General features: G+C 29.7%; 1 protein-coding gene across 2 annotated transcripts in view; it reads right to left on the bottom strand.

The window, feature by feature from the left end:
- LOC107367985 (uncharacterized) overlaps positions 1 to 16,946 on the bottom strand; it is a 50,838-nt gene that overhangs the window by 24,464 nt on the left and 9,428 nt on the right. The window contains exons 1-3 of one of the 2 annotated variants that reach the window (XM_089268096.1): positions 16,072 to 16,188; positions 9,618 to 9,853; positions 6,825 to 6,960 (exon numbers count right to left, since the gene is read on the bottom strand). In XM_089268096.1, the coding sequence (XP_089124222.1) occupies positions 6,825 to 6,960; positions 9,618 to 9,853; positions 16,072 to 16,090 (391 nt within the window). In that variant the 5' untranslated portion in view covers positions 16,091 to 16,188. Of the gene's footprint in view, positions 1 to 6,824; positions 6,961 to 9,617; positions 9,854 to 16,071; positions 16,189 to 16,946 lie in introns of those variants that run through there. The other variant, XM_015935761.3, reaches the window with a different exon arrangement.

Below are 16,946 nucleotides of genomic sequence, written 5' to 3'. Positions count from 1 at the left end.
TTCTAAACCGATCTTGAAATTCTATTTTGAAATATTCTGGAATTGAAATCAGAAGTCGAAAAATTTCCTTAAAATCCGAACGAAATTTGGCAGAAAAGATTGGCTAAACTAGAGAAACGTCTTTAGTTGTGAACTTTAGTTATTGCTAACTGAAAAATTTAATTCCTAAGATAAAAGCAAAGGTTCATGATTGACGTGATTGATACTTGGCAAGAACCTTTCATTTCTGGAATAAACAAAAGACTGAAGTTAACCAATAGTTTCGATAAAAGTATCTAAAGCTCATGTTATCAGAAACAATAAACTCAAGGTTGAATGAATCTGATTGGAATCGAAATTTTTATGAGCAAAAAAACTCAATTTGAGAAGATTCAAAATCGACTTTGAAAGTTTATTAAAAAAGCTGAGAACGCAAATGTTTTTAGCTTATTGCGATTTTTATCAAACATTTCTCTGTTTCTTGGATAAAAGGTAAAAAAAGGCAAAAGGTAACCAAAGTAATCTGTAATTTAATATGACCGCAATCCAATTATCCGATCAAAATCAATGTTAACTTCATTACAACAGAATTGGCAGAATAATTAAAGGCAACTTGAATATACTGTTTCAACCTTTTCTAATCATCATTATCATTGTTATCTTTTGCAATTTAATTCAACTAATAACTTCAACTTTACCTTATTCAATTACAGGTTACCAAATTAGGTAATAACAGTAAACATTCCTTGGTGAGCATTGCATGATAAACAGTAAATTGATTAGTCGTTAAGTGAGAAAAGATTAAAATATCGAAGCAAAATTTCAATTCCAAAACTTGAATCAGATAACCATGAAAGTTGCATTAAAGTTGAATATCGTCAATGTTTATCTAAACAAATTTCTCATTTAGATTATCATTCAGAAAACGATTGCTTTCTGTTCGATATCTGATTGAGTCACAACAGGGAGTGAAAAGATTATTTGATGAAAAATTCAACTTGAAACTGAATGAATAACAATGAAAATGTTTCTTGATTAATTGAACCATGATTTCAAGGTAAACACAGAAAGGTGAGTTAAATCTTTCTGTCAACTATAATTTGCTGACGATTATAATGCATCAATAAGTTCAATACATTTTCCTGTTTTTGCTGTGAAAAATATTCACATTGTGATTAGAACTTTTCTTTATTGTCAAAGTGTAAATCTAACGATTTGACATTTCCATCAATTTAACAAACCTTTTAGCGAGCTTTAATGCCTTGATTTAGATTATCATTTAAAAATGTATTATGATTAAACTTTCAAAATTTGACTCTTGATTCATTCATTTTTGCTTCTTCACAGTTTTGGATAAAATGGAAGAAATCAATTCCATCTCGAGAGAAAATAAAATAAATTGATATTTTATGGAAAGTAATACATTTTGTTTCGTTATTGAATATTTTGAGTGTTCATGAGAAGAAGAAGAAGAAAAAATGAGTTGTAGAGAAAAAATTGAATATAATAAAGAGACGAAATAGCCATGAACTTTTGCTATTCAATCGATTCAAGTTTGCAACTTTTCAAAACCAATAAAGAAACTCAAAGGTAACTCTGGAAAAACATGACCTGAAATGGACTGTTAAACTTGAAATCTTTTCATATGAATACAGAAAAGTAAAATGCTTTAAAGCATTTCATTTAAAGTAATATTTTCATTCTGAATGGTTCAAGATAACAGTTTGATGTTTTCATTGATATTGCAATGGAATGAGATTTTAAATTAATGGAAAAGGCGATAAATTGCATTTCCAAGTTATTCTCGTTTAATTTGAATTTAACATTTTGTCTTGACATTAACAAAACTAAAATAATGAATAATTTTACTGAAAAGTATAAAAAATTGATTTCATTTGCATAAGAATCATTTTACTGAATAATAACATCAATCACAATTGACCACAATCTGAGGCTTGAAAGATAGCAAAGACTAGGCAATATTTAATCATTAAAAGTGGTTCACTTTTACCATAAAAATTATTCGAGATTTGATTTTACTATTTTCGTTAGAGTTGGAAATTGATTTTTAGGTTTCATTGGAATTGTTTAGTTTGCTCCAAAAGTGTTGCACAAATCAGATTAATTGGCTAACAAGAATAACATCTTTAGAGTTTACAGGCAATTATCAGCATATGGGTTAGCATTTAATCAATAGAGACTATTTTATATGCAATAGTGATTATATCATGGTTCGTTGAGTTTACTGTGTAATATGAAAAATAGATTAGAAAATATTATAATCACTTTTATTGCGAAAAGAGATGAAAATTGCCTTTTTTTTTGTTTTCTGGCAACAATTCAGTGAATAAAATGTAATTATTGTGATTATCATGGAGAGAGAAGAGAGAGAAATATCGAATCATTACAATATTAGAAAGCGAAACGATGATAAAAAAATGTTAATAATTAGCCAAAGTGAAAACAAGAATCAATTGTTGATGGTAAAGGGAAGGAATAAATTGTTGCGTCGATCATTTGGAGGTTAAATTTTGTGCTAAATGGTTATAATGAACGGCAAATGGAAAGGAATAAGAAATGTAACAATAACATCGATAATGATAATGATGGAATAATAACAATTCTGAATCATGATTTTACTGGTTTCTCCGAGTTGCAGTGTAATTGATATTATTACAAAGGTTTTTACTAATGAAATGTTCATTGAATGGAGAAAGGTTGGCAAACCAAGAAAAAGATGTAACCAGAAAAGGAAAGCAGAGAAAAGTTGAGGGAAAATATGAAATGGCAATCAACCTTTTCGCTCGATTTAACTGTGATCTATTGATTAAATTGTTGACGGTTAATCCAAAAGAATATACTTGGACAGTCTATTAGAAAGAGAAAACTCTTGACCTTTACTTTTGCTGGCCATCATTTTCATCTTCATCATTCTATCATTTTCATTGCCAAATATGGTTTTGATAGGAGAAGAGGTTGAAGGAAAGAAATCAGTAACTTCACCTAATGGACACAACATTACATGAGATTGGTGAAAATTTTTCATCTCAACTGATCATTTTCATCTTCATCATTTATCTCTTGAAACATTTTTACGATACTTTCAATGTTATTAATAACATGAAAAATAGCCAGCAATTTGGAATAAAGGAAAACTCGAAAAAACAACTCACAAAAGTGATAATTTTGTATTGTGCGAATAACGATAATTGCGAATCGAAAACTGTGCCAATGAAAGAGGAACAATTCTCATTTCGTCAGGTTATTTTGATTGTTATTAATACAATTTCATTAATCGACATTCCCTGAAAATGCTGCAAATTAATTTTCTCTTTCCCTTGATGGGGAGTGAAAAGTTGCTCAATGTTAGTCACGAGTTGAATGTTGAACTGTTCTAAGCCTTATATTCTCGTTTGATCTCGAATGGAGTGACTCAACCTAAATCTCAACCTGAAGGCTCAGTTTGAGCGCTCAAATCAAGATCTCATTTTAAGCACTAATTTTTAGTACTAACTTCAAGTACTTAATATGAAAACTAATGTCGAGTTATCACTTTAAGTACTACAATAGGTGTTAGGGTTAAGTTAACAAAAACGGGTCAAAATCAATAGTGTGTAGAACAATGTGATAGAAAACTTGACAAAAAAAGATGAAAAAGAGAATGAGATATTTCCTTTCTTTGTAAATATTTTCCTTGTAAAAACTCTTCTAATGAAACTCTCCTTTAACTTTGCTCATCGATGGGCTTCAAACTCGAAACTGGTTCGTCATAGAGTAAAAAGAGAAGATCAGAAGATGATTTGAACCAGAAACTCGATTCTAATAATTCTTTTATTATTGCTATGAAAAAATTTCCAATTTTTTGAAATTTTTAAATTTGTCCAATGAGCTCCCTTTGAGTACACAAACTAACGGTTTGAACCGATTTCGATATTAAAAGTCGATTTGCTATTTTGTCCTTTTCATTTCAATAAAATTAACGTAAAACGAACTGTACATTATTGAAATTACCAGTAACATGATGCTGACTAATGATGTCTGGAAAAGTGAGCCAAATATCGTTTTAAAAATGACTTGATGGTCATACATGAAATCGATCAACATTGTAGTTATCTTGTTGATGTTTCTATGAAAATAATGTGAAAAAAAGATGCAAGAGAGGAAAGTGATTGGAATAAGAATGGATTATTCGCAAAGGACATTCTTTACTTCCGTTTTCCGCTCTAATCTATAATAATGATAATAATAATACACTTTTCTTCTTTTATTTTGAAAAAAATATCTTTCTGCCTATTGAGTTGTATTCCTCAAAGGAGCCATTATTCAGGCAACACAAAACTTTGATCCCAATAATGCATTATAATGCATTCTGTATATTTTATTATTCCTCATCTTTTCCTTTCCCTCCCAGTCGAGACTCAATTTTCTTGTTCAATTTACTTTGATTTTCATCATCAAAAAGAGAATCGTAATTTTGGGCGCCAAATTTTCACCCTTTTTTTCCAGATAACCATCTTCCTCGACTTTTATGATAAACTCGACAAAAGTCATTTGCCATTACAAATTGAGTAATCAATAGTGTAAATATGAAGATGTACTTGACCCAAGTATTTCAAAGTGGATTAGCTGTTAATAATACTTATTCGCTTATCAACTAATGTCTTAATGTTTTCTCGATCAATGTTTCTTTTTGTGTTTCGCGTTTGTATCTTGTTTTTTTTCTTCTTCATCTTGTTGCTTCCAAGTATGCATATTATTCAGACTGAATGAATCAGAAGAAGAATCATGTTACCATTTATTGAGTCTTTTGCTTCTTATTTTTCCTTCTATTTGCTTTCCATAAATGCTATTCACTGTGCAACTAGAGTCCAAGGGAAATGCTTGTATTACGGATGATTATGCATTTTATCTGTGATGATATGATATGGAGAGTATTTATGGTATGAAACTGGTTTTGGGTCTGCAATTGAACCGATAAAGTAACAAAAGAAATGATAGGTGAGCAGCTTTGTTAGACAGTAAACTCTTGGCGAGGAAATATTAGCAAAAGGAAACATTCTGAAGGGAATGTTGGTTGAAGCAAGAAATGGGATGAAATAATGATGTTCACCATTAATAAAACTTCCCTGAGGAGACATGTATTTTCATATCGTCAGGTTGATGAAAGAGGCTGTTTCAAATGGAAAGTTTCAATTGCAATAAATATGCAGTTGCAAGTTGAACATGAATAAATATAAATGTGGAAACATTTGTCGAGATCACACAAAAAATTGATGTTGAGCAAGTGAAGAGTCTAGCTTTTGGGTTCATCTCTTGTTGCGGTAATTAAATAAAAAGCATGTAAATGGAAAGCTTTACATCTTTTTAAAGTCAACATTTTATTCAATGTTCAATGGAAAAGGTAAAAGGTACAGGAAAAAGTTGAGAAAATATTTTACATTAGCTTGGAATGACTGAACATTTATCCTGAAAAATTGTTGAAACTTTTTAAAAGAAAATGTTATTTAAAGTTTTTCTTTCAAAATTGTTGGAGTTTTGGTCGAAACTTGTTTTCAAATTGGAATATCAATTTTTAAGATATTTAAAGAGCTTCGATTGAGTTCAGGTAACATGATTGGGATGATATTTTTAGTCATTTTTTCGCCTTTCATTATTCTATTGGTTCAATTCTTTTTGATAATCGATGGAATGATGGTGATTATGATTGATGAAATGTTTTCATCGAATGGCAACTTTACTTTGAATGATGATATCTGACGATGAGAAAACTGTCTTCTCAGGAAATGAGCAAGTAAGAAAATCGGAAATAGAAAGAAAAGACGTTTCACTTTTTGATGGTCTTTTGTTAATCCTTGAGAGTTTCAGTGATTTAATATTTTCACCAAAGCCTAACTTCTGGTCAGCAAATTCGCTTGATTCATTGGTGCTAATTAAGATTCATAGATTCGAAGAAAATGAGATTAATCTCGAATACACATTTTTTATCAATAAAAATTTCTGTATCAATCTCACCGTTTCGGTCAAGAGAAACTGGAAAATCAATTTATTTTCAATTAAACTACTTCAAGTAATTTCCTTTCATTTCTTCAGGCAATTATAAAATGCTATTTCAGTTCAGTTTAATCCTTCACAAGATCGATCTCAATCCACCGAAACTCGATTAAAAAGAAAGTTCAAGAGGAATTTACTTTTTCCGAATGATTAGTAATTTTTCTTTTATTATTCTTAATTTATTTCTCATTTGATTGTCCTAAAAATGGATAAAACTTGCAATCAAAAGTGAGATGAATATAATGACGTTGGGATTTGGAATGAAATTTGTTGTGAATGTTGACTGATATGCAAATGAAACCACCGATAATTGATTCGGAAACTCAAGGGACGAAATCGATTGCAAATACATTTTGTCATCAATTTGTTGAAAAAAAAGTCTATCACAATGTTGATCATTTATACAAAACTTAGCAATGATTTTCAGTGCAATGAGTTTTACAAGGTAAGTGATTATTAATGAGCAATGTTGGACAAACCATACATTCATCAATTACTTGTAATGAGACACAATACAGTTAATGGGGATCTTGACCTTTTCACATTTCATTGTTTAATCGTTTCCACCATTAATATAACAAGAATAAATACCATGAAATTTATGAGCTTTAAGAAGATCAATAATACACCAAGGAGCATTTACAGCATTCAAGTTGCTCTTTAGTAAAAGGCCATCACAAGTTATTGATGTAACCAATTTGGAATCGCAAGAAGAGCGTCAAAAAGTGCAACTGAAATAACCTTCTAAACTGGACCTGAAATATCGACTGAATTTAAAAGTAAAATTTACTTACAATGAACTCTCATGTCGTCAGTTCGAGTAACTGTTTGAAATGAAGGTGAATCGGCAATTACTTCACAGATGTATTTTCCTTCAGTGGTAAGATCACTTTTGTACAAATAAACACTTCCTCGAGTTGATTTGGTTTCCTTTTGGTTCAAAATTCGAATCGAAGGTTGTCCATCATAAATTCCAAATGTCACCATGTCATCATGAAAATGGAAAAAGAAACGGCGAAAAGAGAGAAAATGAGAAACAAGAATAATAGTGATTTACTTTGCTTTCACTTGTTCCACTTGTTTTGCCGTTTAAAGGGAAAAATATTCAATATGAATTGCATTTTGTGTACAATAATTCAAAATGTTGTTGATGGTCACGTTAATGCTCTTTACCTTTACACTTGAGTCAAACAGTTTTTTTTTTCATTTGAAACATTGTTACTGTTGACCAGAAAAGAAGAAAAGAAAAGGTCATTTCTTTTCTCATCTTCTTTATATTAAACATTACATATTACAAGCTGAGCCCCCGATCATGGCTGATCGTAAATTTCTTTTCACTGAATACAATAAATTCAATCCACATTTAAAGACTCGAACTGTTGATGAAAAATCATTGTCAAAGAGAAAAACTAAAGAATTTTCGTTGATCTTGAGAGTTGTACAGTTACACAGTTACAGAGCACCAGATATTTAACTTACTCTTTGCTAGAAAGACAGTTTTACATAAACTCCTAGCCCAACAATAAACCATCAATCTGAATGAAAAAAAGTTTTTCCCCCAAAGTCAATAGTAAAAGATACGGATTCTGCATTTTTTCCCCCACCCTGTTTAAACGCTGATTTCTCAGTAACCTGAATTCCGAGAAAGCTCTGACTATTTTTCGTAATTGAAGTTCAATCAGGGCTTTCATTCGATGTGAAAATTTTCTTTAGAATCCTTTTAGTTTGGTCACAATCTTCCCGCAAAAATTTCATAGTTTGACTTTATATATTGTATAGATTGTCACATACACAAATTACTTTTTACTTTCTTTACTTTCTTTGACCATTTCCTCATAACTTGTGCATCTTCAGCACTTTTCACCTTGTGTCCATCTTTAAATCTGGTTTTCCCGTTTCCCAAAAAGTTCATTAATCACTATTCAATGTCAATCTTTGTCTATTATTATGTTTACTTTTGCGATAAATCACTTTTTTCCAGCAACAAAATTGTTCTCTTCAGTCTCTTTAGACTTTTCAACTCCCAGTCTTGGACAACTTGAAAAAAACATTTAAACCATTTTATTGTGCATTTCTCGTTGAACTAGAGAAGAATAATTTGCAAACTTTTCTCTTTTTTTTCACCATGCATTCCATTTTGTTTGGCATAAAATAATCTTCACTCCCAGTAACCTTTAGATAATTTTCTTGTGCACAAAATGTGAATATATATCATTAGTTTACCATAATAATGATTGTTATTATTATTGCCATAATAAAATGAGCTAATGGTTTATTATCTTAGCCTTTTTTAGAAGCAAAAAACTCACCTTCTTTATGTTACAATTTAAATATGAAAAAGGAAGCCATTTGGATTGATTACCTGATTGTAAACTTAATGTTTCAACTTGCTTCTGCTGTCAATTAAAACTGTTGATGCTTTGATAAACTAGTCAATGTTTTTCATCAAAATTCAACTTTGCTTAAGTATTTTAAATCTAAACCGAATCGTATCCGCACCTGAATGCTCAAGAAAAGTTCAATTTGGGATTTTTGAACTCACCGGCAAATCAACAAAGGTGATTCAGAAAACTTATCAATCCACTTTTTCTTTCAATGATAAAATGATTCACTTCGCAAAGCTCTTACTGATTTAACTCTTATTTTTACCTGAATTGAATGCTTTAGAAAAGTTAAATTTCAATATTTTCAATATTTATATTGGAATAAAATTTAACAAAAATTTGCAAAAATCTGTAAGTTTAAGATGATTTTGGAAACTTTTCTGATTTCTCTTTTTCTGAACTTCTTCTTATTTTAGTGCTAAATTGTTCTGACTGATTTTACTCTAATTTGGGTTGTGTGCTTAAGAAAAGTCAAAAGATTTTCAAACTTTCTGAATTATGATTTCTGACTTTAAATGCTGAAAACTTTTAGACAAAAAAGTTATTTACTTTTACGAGCTAAATAGTTCTAAATTGTTTTCACTGATTTCAACTCTTATTTTCACCAAATTAGATGCTAAGAAAAGTTCAATTTTAAGAATTTTCAGATTTTAGAAACATGATTTGATAAACTTGGAAAAATCTGTTAATGATTTTTGAATCTTTTCATTTGCAAATTTGAACGATAAACTTTTACTCAATTTAGTGTTAAATTGTTCCGTGATGAAACTGATTTTAGACACTTTTTCTGATTATGACAAAATGGAATAAAAGAGTTGAATTAACGAGTTTTTTATTGTTTTTTGTTCATCATTGAACAATGTAAGGTTAATTAAGTTGATAAACTTTCTCTGACCTAAACAAACAAAGGAAAAGATAATAATGTTAATTGTTATTTGTGAATATATTTTTTACTCTCTTTGGCGTACTTTATCTGTTTGATTATCATTCATCATTATTGTGCGTGTAATAAGCTGAAACACATAGGACATAAGCTGTTAATTGGCTAATGATGATGGTAATAATAACAGGATAATTATAACAATTATAATGATAAAATGGTAATAATAATGTTTCCTCGTAATAGGACTAATGATACCTTCATTAATGGATTTGGTGAAAGTAATGAAGAGACGGAAAACAACAAGAAAAAACAAGACTTACATCAATATAAACTCCAGGAGTTTCATATGTACTTGCTGGTGGATCCTGATTGTGAACATAACGATAAAACTGTTTCTTGTCTTTTAAATTAATATCATGAAGATTTGCCTTGAACCATATTATTGAATAGAGATTATCATTTTCCAATTCATATGAACAGTTTAACCAAGCTGATTCGCCGATTGTTATCGCTTTGGGCACATAAATACTTTTTATTTTCAAACAGTCAATCATATCTGGTTAAGGAAGAAAAAGAAATTATTTTAGATCAAAATTCAATCGAAAGTCGAGTTTTTATTTTTAGTTTTACAGATAATTTCAATATTCTTTGTTGTGATTATTGTTCAAGCATTTGGTTGCATTTTATTGATTGAAGTAATTAAAAGAAATGTACTTTTTTCAGCTTAAGTGGGTTTTGGTGCTGCATTTGGTTTGATTGCAAATTTAGGGTTTGATGGAGGAACCACGAAAATGATTCAATGGTTAGTAGCATTTGGTTGTGTGGCTTCAAGTGTAACCAACCGTTGAAACTGGAAAAAAGTTTATCAAGTTTAACTTGATTTTCATTCTTACTTATTTTTAGTAATTTGATTTTGATGTAACCCTGAATCGAAGGGTTGTAGGTATTGTTAAGTGATAAATTAAATCAACTTTAATCAACTGACCAGTTTCTTACTTGGCTTAACAATAAGTTGAAACTTTCCTCAACATTTCTCTACATCAATGAATCAAATCAAACAAAGAGTTACATTAGTTATCAGTTTCCATTCAAAATCGTGGTATAACATGAAAAGTAACTGAACAGCTTGCAATCTATAAAGAACATTTATGATTCTCTTTAAAGTCAATGCTCAAAGATTATTTTTTAAAATTCTGCTGTCTTCAAATTCCATATTCCAATGGTTCACTTTCCATTTTCACTATTTATCGCTCTTGAAACTTGGTTTGATGAACGATAACTGTTTATAAGGTTTTGCATCTCTGCGCAATAAATTGTTACATATTGGGATGAACTTGCTTGATTCGAAATGACCTGAAAATTATTTCCCTTTCAATTTTTTCGTTACATTCATCCAAGTACTCAGCGTTAATTCATTTGACATTAATTCTGTTTAAGTAGTCTTGATTTCGACATGAGAATTGTCAGATAAACCTAATCACTTTTCCCTAAACTTTATATAAATCAAATACAAATCCTTTTCTCAGACTAATTGAGTTAATCCTATTCCACAGAATTATATTCAAAATTGATTATCTACAAGAAATGTCTAGTTTCATGCTCATGTCAAACTACATCGGTAAAGACCCAAAAGCTGAACCAAAAGACCTCAAGTCTAAATGATAAACTCAAAATATATGAATAAAAGGTCGACAAAAGTTGAAATTTTATACCTCGAACTTCATCATTGACGACCTTTGATTCATGATTATCAAACGATCATATTTACTGTAACACAAGCATATTCAGATAATTGTAACTTCAGGTCAACTTTGACTGTCAATTTCAAAGAGCGCCAAACTTGAAAGTAACTTGAAACAAACGCGAATAAAAAGCAGCATCAAACTAACCAGAGATAAAATATTTTTTTCGTTACCATGAACCTATTTCATTCAACTTTTACAAAGTTTTTTCGGTTAAAAAATGCACATGCAATATTGAATGTTCAAACTGAGTTGATAAATTATTTCTTCAATGATCCATTTTCCATGGTCAGTATTGCAATTATCAATACTTGAAACTTGAGCAAGAATGCAAAGCATTTAAATATGACATTCACTGACGATTATTGACTCTGGATAAGAGGAAAAAGTGCAGAAAAAAATGATAAAATGAAAAATAAGCGATTGGTTAAGAGCTAAAAAAAGTATTAAAACAGTTTAAGTTGAAATATATGAGAGTAAAAGTTATTTTTATAAACATCATTTCAAATTGATGATGTTGTTTACAAAAGATATTGTGACTTTGAGCCTCGAGTGCTTATCAAAAAGCATTTCTTTATTAACTTTGAGAAGAAGGAAAAAAACATCTTCAAAGTTATCTAAACCAATTTCCATTTCACCCAAACTTTACCAATTGAATTGAGAAGCAGAATTGCAAGTTGTTCCAAAAGAACAAAAATGATAATTCAAACAACTCGATATTCCAGCATTTATAGTCCAAGAATTTCATTAAGAAGAAAAATTGAACAGATTATTAAGATTATTATTTCAACAAAAGATTGAAATGAGTCAAATTATCATGGAATAATTTAAAACAGTTTAAAGGCAAAAATTACAAGGTAAATGTTTTTTTTCCACTTTTCAATGTTCGTTATGTTCCATGATATGTATTCAATGCACGATGAATCCATGATAATGAGTTTTGAGGAAGAAAAAAGTTGCTAAAAGCTCTTCTCAAATTAGTTAGTCGTTTGAGCTTCCCTGAGTTACCTGTTAATATTACAGAATAAAGAAAAAAACTGTTGTTCTTTTGGAATCTTTAATAAATGAAATTAAGAATTTTTTGTTTCATTTTTTTCTTCTTCTTCATGAAATATGATACAATTAACCTTAAGCTTGGGATTACATTGTTTAAAAGCTCTGCAAGTTAATCAATTTCATCGAGAAATTATTTTCTTCGGTTAATTAAAAGTTTAATAAAGACTGATGAATATTGGCATTTGTACTTTTACAGCATTTCATGAAGCCATCAAGCAGAGCTTTTCAGTTTAGTTCCTGGAAAGAAGAAAATTTAATCGAAATTTCAAGCAAAAATTGATAATGATGATTAGTTGCTGGGAGTGAAGAAACAATATTCAGTCGACATTTGAAATTATTTACATTTGAATGTGAAAATTGGTCAAATCTCCAAGGAATCGCAATTCTGTGGATATTCAAAGTTCTGCATGTTTCATTGAGAACTTCAACAGATAGTTGAGAACAATATTTTTTTAGTTCTTCTCCTTTTCAAGCGCATTATCCAAAGCAATCAATATGAAAACGATGAGAAAATTGTAATAACTTGGAAACAAAATATTGCTCTATTCAGATAAGAATACTTGAAGCTTATCAGAAGTAATGTTTCTTATTTACTCAGATGGCTTATTAGTTTTCATTGATCTTTTTCCATGAAGAAAAAAGTTCTTCTCTGTTTTTTTTCTTCGAGTAAATATTATTTTCATTATTAACATTGAGGTTGTGCAAAAAAGTGAACAAAATTTGTTTTTTTTCAACTTTTTTCTTCTTCACTGGGAATGAATATTATATGTAATGTTATTAAATGAAGGAAGGAATTTACATTCAGATGAATTCATTGATAATAATGATCACGTAGATGACTTTTTAGAGTAAAATTGTTAATTATGTTATCTGGAATTCGGTTGAAGAAAGTTGCTGGAATAACAAAAAGGTAAGTGTCATGTTCCTTATAATTTATCATGAAAACTTCTTGCTCTCAGTTTAGTTATTCATAATGTAATTCAGATTTATATTCAAACTTTTGCTGATTAAAGGCAAAACTATCGAGTGAATCATGAAAACTAGCAATAATGAAAAGATCACTTTATCGAGATTGAATTGATTCTGTTTACGTGAAAATGCTCATTCTGCACTTTCTTTGTGTAAAAAGAAGAAGAAAAAAAAGATTCTTCTTTTTTTCGCCATTCAATCGATTTAGCTGAATATTTGTTTCCCAATGAAAACATTTAACTTTTCTGTTAATCAGAATAAACGGTTTATCTGTTACTTAACCTCCGGAAATGGCAAACTTACAGATCATGTTTGGATTTGAAGGATTTTTGTCGGAAAATGCCGAGTAAAATGGTTCATGGAAATGGATGAAACTGGTGAAGAATGTTAATCAAGCAAATTATTTCAATAAAAGCTAATAATCAGTGTTGCCATTGGAGGATAAAAGAGCCAAGAAAGTGGATAAAGAATTGTGATTTAGACTGAAACTCATGAGAGATTAGACGAGAAATCTTGTTCAACTGATTTGGCAGAAACAAAAAAATTCTGTTGTAACAAGCCATTTGATGAATTACATGATCACAGTAAATCTTGAAGAATCTTCAGCAGAATTTTAAAAACTTAAATTGCAAAAAGAAAAGTTCATTTTATTTAGTGCAATGGAAATGTGAAAAATATTGAATTTCACCGAAGAAAAAATCATGTAACTATGAACAAAACTATTCGCTCTTACATGGTTGACTTTCGTGCTGAACATAATGATTAAGACAATTGAGTTTATGAACAAGTTGCAAGAAAAAGGTTAAATCCTAAAAGTCCAAGTTTACGAAAATCAATTTCGCACACTTCAGTCTGAACAAATGGTCGATAGTTCAAAGCTGAATTCAAATGCAGAAACTGCTAAACTTGGAATTTCCAAACTCGAATTTCGAAGTTTAAACTTTGAACATTTTCTTGATTAAACATCGAAATCTATTTATCTTTGTTGGACTGATGTTGATTCCAAAAGTACCATTTGGTATAAATGTTTCATTTTGTTGATGAATAAGTCTTTGGAAATGAAAGGTTTAGAAAACGTAAAAATTGAATTTTGGAATTTTCATCATGATTTGTAAATCGATCTCAGATGATTGCGTTTTGTGACAAAAGTACATGATTATGGATTCACTGATTTAATGATGATAATTGTTAGTGACTTTTACGCTTGTTTAAATCTAGACTTGTAATTTGAGGAGAGAGACAAAAAAGAAACAAAAACAAAGAAAAAACATGGTTATGATTGATTGTTTCATTGATTGTTAAAAGTATGGTTAGTCGAGTCAGATAGTCGAGAAGAGTCAACCATTTGAAAGATTTTTACTCTTACTCAGCATGAATTATTGTTACTATTGGTTTTTATCATCCATTCAACTTTCTTTTCTCTTCTCACGCTTTTCTTTTCTCTTCATCATCAGAGTCACCATCATCATCTTTCACTCCTTACAATATCATCTACATTATGTGTGTTCATGGTTGAATCAGTGATTCAATTCAGGGAAGAAAAGAAAAGATCTTTGATTCGTTACAAAAACCTCAAAGTTTATCTGTCTCATGAGAAGCTGTTTAAATCATGTAATAACCAAAGGAATTTGTTCAATCTCGATTATCGAGTAATCAACTTTCAAACTCAATTTTTACATGGAAAAAGCGTCAAAACATTTTCCAATATTAAATGAAGAAACTAAATTAAAATCAAACCTGAAAAGGTTAAAGACATTATCAAAAGAATTGAATGAAAAACTGATTCAAGTTTCAACTGTAATTCCGAGTCGATATGAAAATTGTTCATCAATTGCTCAGACATTTTGCAAGTTCAACTTGGCTAATCAGTTTACACAAAATGAGTTAATTAATAATGCTCTTGGAAATGCTATTTTTAGTCTTGTTCAACCAAATATTTGATCAATGTAAAGGTGATATAAATATTTAATTACTTGTTAGTGTTTGTAATCAATTTAAATCAATGATTGAAGATAATGTGCAACTCTAATTAATGAAATTGATTTTGCTCTCTCGATTTCCCACTTTTCCCATTTACATGGATTAATGGAAGCATCAATGTCAACCGTATGTTGATAAGGAAAAGGTGTGAGCACAAAATTGATGAATAACATTTGCTGTTCCAACAAAGTTGTGGTTATGTGGTTACAGCTTGCAACGGAAACATGGGCAAGAGGGGCGTTCATCGGCCTTGTTCCCCGACAGATGGGAAGTAACATTGGTTGACAGTGAAACAACAGCAAAAGAGCACAACATTAAAGGTAAAAGGCATCAACTCGAACAAGCCAAAAATGAATTTACAGATAATTGCAAATCAATGGACTATGAAGCTAACCATCGAATCCCCTTCGATATTAAAGTCTTGATTAGCTAATCTAGAGACTTTGTTGCAATCAAGAATTTCATGAAATGACAAAACTGGATTCAAGCAAATCTAATCGGAAAAGAACTGAATAATTCACCTTTAATTTGATGAAACAAAAACAATTACATTTTGCAGAATCATTTGACATTGTTTAGTCTTTTAATCTTTCATGAATGGATTGAATGAATTGACTGAAAAAAGGTATAAATTATGATTATGAAGATCCATTGGAAATGGAAAAGTGATTATCATGAAATTGATAAACATTTCGCAAACTTGTTCCTCTTCTTAGCGACAATGATTAAGTGTGTTTAGTTGAGAAGTTGATTGCACTTGAAGGTTGACAGGGGAAATTAATTAACAGAACAATCAAATTTTGCAATTAGAATCGTCAAATTGACTTGCAACTATAAAGGTTTTCATGATAATTTATCAACCTTTTATTGAACAAGTTGAAGCAAACTTGAAAGGCAATTTTTTATCATCTGACATTTTCTCAAATTTTCATGGAAAAGCATCATTTCCTTTTTTTAGGTGTTAAACTTGTAATCAATGACATATGAAAAGCTAACTGTTCAAGTAGACTTTAATGATTATAAATACCTTTAGACTCTTGAACCATTGATACAATTTTCAAAGAGATTCATCAAATTAAATTATCTTTCATTATTTAAGAATACACTTTTTCATGTTGAATTGTTATTAAATGCAGTTCACTGTTTAAAAGGTAAACATTTTATTTTTTAAACAAATAAATATAACAGATAAATGTTTACAAACCAATTGAAATGACAGTGATAAAGCAGCTGACCAAATAGGAAACATCAATAGACAAGCTTTTGGACTCAAACATATGGACGACATAAAAGTGACAAGAAACAGATAAAGACATTAAGTTGAACCAAAATTAAGATAACAATTGAAATCTTTGAATAAAGTATCGAAAAAAAGGATTTCCATGGTTGGTCAATTTGATTAGAAAAGGTCATTTTCTTATCAATTATGTAAACTGGTTTGATGTTTGGTTTGTAAAAATGTGTTTAATGTTTAGATGGAAATGCCATTTGAAAGTCAAGTTTCAAGTTTGATTGTCAATTGATTAAGGTTTTTCATCAGTTTTTACCGTTATTTGGTTGGAAATTGTTTTTTAATTTTATTTGTTTTTTTTTGGTAAAAAGTTTCTTTTCTCTCGTATGGTTTTTATTGTTCAATGAAAGTAACTTCAGTAATCATTATTAATTGCCTTCTACTTGACATTGCCTTTGCCATTAACTTAATTACATTTGATGTAGTTTACAGTTAAATCAATGATCTTTGTCCTTTGCTTTATAATTATCCTTCAATTTACATCAAGTGACTAAACTTTTCCTGATTCTCTTCTAATCTTGTCAAGTCTTTAGTTAAGTGAAAGTGGACAAAACCAGATTCACTCTTGTCAGTCTGATTTACAGTTAATATTCATTGTACATTTTTTACCA

This window comes from Tetranychus urticae, chromosome 2 (genome assembly GCF_039701765.1).
Source record: "Tetranychus urticae isolate SD_2017Ah chromosome 2, NJAU_TeUrti_SD_1.0, whole genome shotgun sequence".
Lineage (NCBI taxonomy): Eukaryota > Metazoa > Arthropoda > Arachnida > Trombidiformes > Tetranychidae > Tetranychus > Tetranychus urticae.
This window is presented reverse-complemented; position numbering and strand designations above follow the sequence as displayed.